General features: G+C 43.7%; 1 protein-coding gene across 3 annotated transcripts in view; it reads right to left on the bottom strand.

Moving 5' to 3' along the window:
- Nucleotides 1-6770, bottom strand: part of LOC102381221 (aryl hydrocarbon receptor-like) — a 129581-nt gene extending 122811 nt beyond the window's left edge. For all 3 annotated transcript variants that reach the window (XM_025199361.1, XM_025199360.1, XM_006019954.3), the window contains exon 1: nucleotides 6701-6770. In XM_025199361.1, the coding sequence (XP_025055146.1) occupies nucleotides 6701-6759 (59 nt within the window). In that variant the 5' untranslated portion in view covers nucleotides 6760-6770. The remainder of the gene's footprint in view (nucleotides 1-6700) is intronic.
- Between the last annotated feature and the right edge of the window lie 6 nt (nucleotides 6771-6776).

The raw sequence follows: 6776 nt of genomic DNA, 5'->3' as shown, positions 1-6776 counted from the left end.
AACCCAGTTTGGATCAAGGAAATCCCAGCCACACGCTTAAATAGTAGGACCCATGCAATGCCTCCTGCTTTCCTCTCCCTTTGTCATGGGGTCTTGGGGAAGATTCCAGAGAAAAATCTGCCAGAGACTCCAGCTCACAAGAGCAGAAGCAACCCAATCAGTGCTTTAGGGCACTAAAAGACTTTGCAACACTTTTTACTGGACTTGCTCTGCCCCATACTAATAGGCTGTTTACTCCACAGCTTCTGGTCCCCTACCCTGTCACCCTCACTGGCTTCCCTTTTGTTTCCATTTAGCTAATACCCTCTTAATTAAAGCCAGAAAAAATAATGGCACTAACATGGTACTTGTTGTCATCACACAGTTGACTATGCTGGTGGGCTCTGCCCATTCCTCACTGAGTCTGTTTTGCCTATTTAGATGGTAAGCTTGGAGGGCAGACCGTCTCTTAGTCTATGTACAGACAGTGCCTTGTTCTTGGGTGGGCTGTTGGCACTACTGCGGCAACAAGAATAAAGATCCAAGACACTTATATTTGAACAACTCTTTAAACAATGAACTCCACTAAAATGAAGTTCAACATCTTGGAGCTAGACAGGCAGACTATAAAAAATGAATGCCCCTTTCTTAACATCCTTTATATCTTACAAGCACTGAAGATCTTCTGACAATAAAGCCGCATGGAAGTCAACAGAAGCACTTGTGCATTAAGGAGTAATGCACAAGTGCTACTCATGCTATTCAGCATGAGTAAAGGCACTAGAGTTTAAGTAAGTAACACTAACCACAAGTATTTTATAAATCATAAGTGTGTCTTAAAGATCAGGAGATATTTTTATATTAGAATTTGAGGTGGGGGGGGCGGAAACACAAGGAGTGGAGTAAGCACAACTGTATTTGCCTTCTAGTTCGTGAATCTTTAGGATGCATTTGGCTCACATTTTCAAGCTGGCATACCAATACAGGACTGATGTTCCTAGACAGTACCACAATACAAATGCATAACAAAAAAAGCATAATGTTATGCTTAAAAAGCTGAGGTTTCTACATAATCATGTGCCTTCCAGAGTAAATGCTTTAAAAAAAACCCCTAGATATATCACGAACTTGCAGTACTGAAGTGTGAAGGAATAGGTAACAGATACTGCCCACAGGTAAAATCCTGGTCCCACTACATTCAGTGAGAGTTTTGTTACCGATTTCACTGGGGTCAGGATTTTACCCTACTATTCACTGGACTGGGTTTCCTGGCTGACTCATGATTTTTTGGTTTTCAAAAGGAGATTGGAGCCTGGCACTCCCACAGACACATAACCTCCCTCTATTAGATAATCTTCGGGATGGCTCAACTCATATTGTTTTAATGTGTTTTATCCCATTGGAAACTCAGCGTACCTCAGTCAGTCCTGCAGGTACCCTTGCTGTCTTATGTGGTTTCAGCCAACAAGATCTGCCAGTATATAAAGGCAATTTATTAATTTTTAATCTAATATTATTGCCAAGTGTCAGTGGGCAGTAGTGATTCTATGAATGAGGGGGAAATCTGTGTTAAATGTGACACAATGAGACAACTGTTGGATCTCCATTTCAGCAAGTAACTGAAAATACTTCTAAGTAAAGACAGAAAATTATGGCAATATCCATGAAAAATTCTATTTATGTCCTGCTTTGTAATGATAGCCTCTGGAAATATATACCCTACTTCTCACAGAGGCTGAATACAGTCACTGCCAGACTTGCCTGTACATGCTATGTATAACAGATTGGCAGCAGTAGTTTCATGTATTCCACATGAGAGGCTGCCTAAACACTTCTAAAATCATGTGGACATCCTTTGAAAGAAAAAAGTGAAAGATATTTTAATTAGAAGATTAAGTGCTTCATAATTAAGCGTACTTCAGAGAATCCATCACGTACACTGGAGAATCTGTTCACTTAATCTCAGTAGAGATGGGAATAAGAGACACAAAAAAATGCACTGTAATATTTTTTACCCCAGCCTTTTAGTTAGGAGTGATAAAAAAATACTCCAAATTTAGTACATGGAACATGATTTTTGTTTCCCTGTTACTCAAAAATAACCTAGAAGAATCCAGAAAGAAGAAAAAAAACAAGGAAAAAATAGTATTTTATCATGTAAAAATAAAAGAAAACCACTATTACTAGACCATATTCTCTTTAAATGATATCTTCACATGGGATGTATGAATGAGTTGCTTTATATTATATGGTATAGTCACTAGATATGTTTGCTATATAGAGGGCCAAGTATCTAGTGAACATGGGAGTCAAGAATCAAACAGCAGAAACCTGCTTAAGTCAATAGTTTATTACCATCTTCTTTAATAGTTGCTTCCTAAACTAAAAGATCAGTGATTCCAAGTCTCTTAAGAGCTGCCATACTGGGTTAGACCAACAGTTCATCTAGCCCAGTATCCCATTCCCGATGGTGGCAGAAATGAACGTTCCTGGAAGAGGTGGATAGACTAGAGTGATCGGTTCATTACCGTCCCTGGTATCCACCATCTCAAGACAACAAAATTGTTCCATGGGTGAACACTACTTAAATGAAAGATAGATTGGTTCCTGTCCCCCACCTCCCAACACCACCCATTTCTTCTTAAATGGAGCCAGAAACTAGCTTACAGACATACAATGAAGTTATGCTTCCACATGGACTACAATTTCTAAAAAAGCAAGAAAAAGTATACTTCCCATTTTAAAAAAAAATGTTGCTTCTTCCCCAGACCTGAAGAATGGCACTTTATACTCAAAAACTTGTTTCACAGCTCTCTCAACTATCAAGCTGGCCCAATAAAAGATACTAATCATTTTAAAGAAAAACACAAACCTTGCTTCTCACATAGTTCCTGTCATTTACTGTCAGGTGGTCCAGAATTTTGAGCCAGCAGCCTTAGGGAAGAGGGAATATTATTCTTAATAAATTGCCAGTCCCCAGACACAACTAGTCAGTCCTCTTGGGATTTGATTTCCACAGCCTGCTCAAACTTGAAAATTCAGATTCAAAGAGGAGTTTAATACACCAGCCTATCTGTTCTGAACCTGATTTAGTTAAACAGCTGCTCATTTTTCTGAAACCCAATCCTTGCATCATCTGTTCCTGCACAAAAACAACTCTTATTCTAAGCCAACGATACTTTTCGGATCTGATTCTCCATCGCTAGGGACCTACCAAATTCATAATTGCACGATTTTTGTGGAAACTATGAATTCGAATGGGGTCCACAAAAAAAAATGGTAGGCTCATTGCAAAAAACAAACAAACAAAAAACTTACCTGCAAGCAGAGAAAAAGGTGAGAAGCCATGTAGTCTTGGGTGTGGGAGGTGGGGAGGTGGCAGGAAGGGCGGGGGACCAATGGCAAAAGACGCAGGCAGGGGGGAGGGCAAAGGGCAAAAGTTAGGGTGGGGGAAAGCATGGTGGGCAGGGAGGCTGCACAAGCAGCTGGACTGTGGTCATGGGCAGACAGCCCGAAGACTGAAAGTGGCTGCAACGGGGTCTGCGGACTCCCGGCACAGGTCGTTGCACACGTGCACCTACTGCTGGCAACAAGCTATGCCAGGGTTCTGCAGACCCTGGTGCAGACACATTTAGCCTTCTGGCTGCTCACCACAACCAGCCCAGGACCATGGTTCAGCTTGAGCATGGCCCTAAACTGCAGTTTAATTACCCTGATTAAGTCTGGGGAGCCATTAATCCATGCTTAATAAATGTATGGATTAATGGTTTAAACAGGGTAATTAAGCCATGATTTTGGGTCATCTGGCAATCTGCAGGGAGGGGCAGGACTGCCGGGGCCCCTCAGCCAGAGGCATGGGGGGACCTGTCTCTCACAGCCTACATGGGGATCTATCCATGAAATCAGCTGGCCACCTCCTCATGTTAGGTAGACCCCTTACCCATTGCTCTCCCCTTCTTGCAGTGCAGCTTAGAAAGAGCAGAAGTGACTTGCCTTAAGATGTAAAGAAACATTCATGTCTGATACCTGCCAGCCTCTTACTACACTATATTGTATACCCGAATAAAAGATGTCTAAATCTTGGAAAAGCTTGTCTACATTTATTCCAACCATGCAGCTAGTGCAATAAAAGCTCTCACCCTCAAAAAAACCTTGCCCCTCTCATTATTCCTGGACCATCATTATTACATCACTCTAACACTACCATATCCCCTTCAGTAACTCCCTAAGAAAGTGCTAAATTGCTTTCGAACTGCCCTATTTGACTCAAAGTTATAAAACAGCAGCCACTTTTGGAGGAAAACAAAACTAACTCTCATCATAGAATCATTGCCATGAAAAGAGACAGTAACATCAGGTTACACTTAAAGGTTTTGCAACCTATTAGACTCCCACTTCTCATTACATGCATGAATGTAAGCACTGCAGGTTGCATAAGAGTGCTACCACACATCACAGGTAAAGAACCACTGAACGTAAGTTCCCCGTAATTCTGAAAAAAGGATCAGTGCTAGAATCAAGAAACCAAGATCACCCTTCAAACTATGCTGCTTTCCTGTGGTACCTCTCCCTCAACACCTGCCAACAGCCCCTGGGTAGTTAGCCCTTTGCTTTATAAAGAAAACTGTACAGTCATCCTGAATAAAATGTTCCCACCTCCCCCCTTTCTCCAAATTAAGAGCAAAACAAAACAAAACAGCACAAAACAACTCATCCTGCTTGCTGAGCCTAACAAGCAAATAAATACGAGGGCTGACCATGGCCTCGAGCACAGAATTTATTAATTCTGAGACGACACAGAGTCGTGTGTGGTCCTGCTGTACAGAAAAAGTTTCAGGACTGGAGTCTAAACTCTCAAGAAGGGCAAAATGGGATGTTCTTTCCTAATTCTGTGCCACTTCCTTGATTTTTTTTAAAAGCAAGTAAACAAATGAAAACAAATCATCAAAGCATCCAGCCTGAACCCTGCCAGCTTACAAAGACCAGCAAAAGTTCCCTTCCTCACACATTTCCATGTTAGTAAGCCTCTCCTCACAGCATGCCCCTTGCAATCAAAACACCAGCGTTATTTCGGATCAGGCTGGGAGGGAAAGTGGATTCCAAAGCCAAGTGCTATTCATGCACTAAGTAGTGAGATCACTTGCACCCATCTATATAGTATTGGTTAGCAATACGGAGCTTTTGATCCAATCAGTATTGCTGCAACAGTGGAACAGATGCACATACATAAATGACATTCTTACCTCCTGGCACTATACTCCAGCCAGGATAATTGTCTCCCGATTCCCCTAGCCCCCCAAACACAGTCCCTTAAGAGGGGCAGTTTTGAAACACTTTTGTTTTAACATGGAATCGCTATGTGGAAAAGGCTGAGAACCACTCGTGTAAATGTATTTGACCCACTTTATTATAGTCTTTTTCTAGTCACCCTATCTACTAGTGCTCTGAACAGTCCCGTGGCCGAGCAGCGCATGCATCACACTGACACGTGCCCTGTTAGCCACTGTACCTCTTTCATGTATTTTCCTTGTAATGTCTCAGCATGCGATTTCTTAAATTCTATATATTTCATTCCAATTTGCCTGCTCTCAGTGTTGTTCATCTCCCATGCCCTTCCCTAGGGCAGGGGCTGGAAAGCCGAAAAAGTTGGGCAGGGGCTGGAAAGCTGACAAGGCCGAAAACGTTCTTTGGGTAAATGTGGTATCTTTTATTAGACTAAGTAAACAGTTAAATTGGTCTAATAAAAGATATTGGATTTACCCAAAGAACCTTTTCTGTTTATCTCCTTCGGCCAACAAGGCTACAACCAATGCCCCTAGGACAAGAATGGTGTTTAATGGGGCCCCACTTGCAGGACAGCCTGAGAGCAACTCACAGGGGCATCACTGCCAAACTACTTTGATCCAAAGCTGCAAACTTCCATGAGGAACTTCTCATTTCATTGGAGACTTCAGGAAAGGGGAAGCTTACTTGAGAAAGAAAGAAGAGGGAGGAAGGGGGAATATTCCCTCCCAAACAAGGAAACAACTCTGGCTCTTTCCTGGGAGCTGAGCTGAGAAGGGAGCAAACTTGATTAACCTGAACTTTGTGCCTGGCTTCGACCAACACAGGGTAGCAGAGGGAGGAGGCAAGGCAGAAATCGTACCCATAGCAATGCATGTTTCTTTGGGATCCTGTCACAAGCATTCATGGCTGGGGCAGGTGCTTTAGCAGTCAGAGAACCAAAGGCAGTCAGGGACCTGCCAGGCTTGGAGGGGAGAAGTCATAGTTTCATAGTCCTTCGGAGATCTCGGAGATCTCTGAGATCTGATCTCATGGAAGAAACTGGGGGATTGGAAGACACCCCTGCAAACACCCAGAGACAGGAGACAACCTGCGTGTGTCAAAAAGGGCTAGATCCAGGGGAGAGAGAAAGCACCCCCCACCCAACCTTTATAGCAAAGCGAGGCTGGAAGCGCTGAGCCCTGCCCGCCTTCAGGCAGACCCCAGCCCACCTGCAACGTGTAGGCACCTACAGAGATCTGCTGCGTGTGTGTGTGTGTGTGTGTGTGTGTGTGTGTGTGTGTGTGGCTCCAAGCCCAAGTGTGTGTGTGTGTGGCTCCAAGCCCAAGTGCATGCGTGCGTTTGTGTATGCGGCTCCAAGCCCGAGTGTGCACGCACGAGTGAGAAGGGCTCCACGCCCGCGTGTGTGTGTGTGTGTGTGTGTGTGTGTTGCACGCACCTTTTCTGTACCGGCTTCTTCCTCCTCTTCACGGCGTAGCCGCCCCCCGCGGGCAGCATCGCGGCGCAGCCGGCGC

Source organism: Alligator sinensis, unplaced genomic scaffold (genome assembly GCF_000455745.1).
Source record: "Alligator sinensis unplaced genomic scaffold, ASM45574v1 scaffold233_2, whole genome shotgun sequence".
In the NCBI taxonomy this organism is placed as follows: Eukaryota; Metazoa; Chordata; order Crocodylia; family Alligatoridae; genus Alligator; species Alligator sinensis.
Note: the sequence above shows the minus strand (reverse complement) of the source record. Positions and strands in the feature narration are given on the sequence as shown.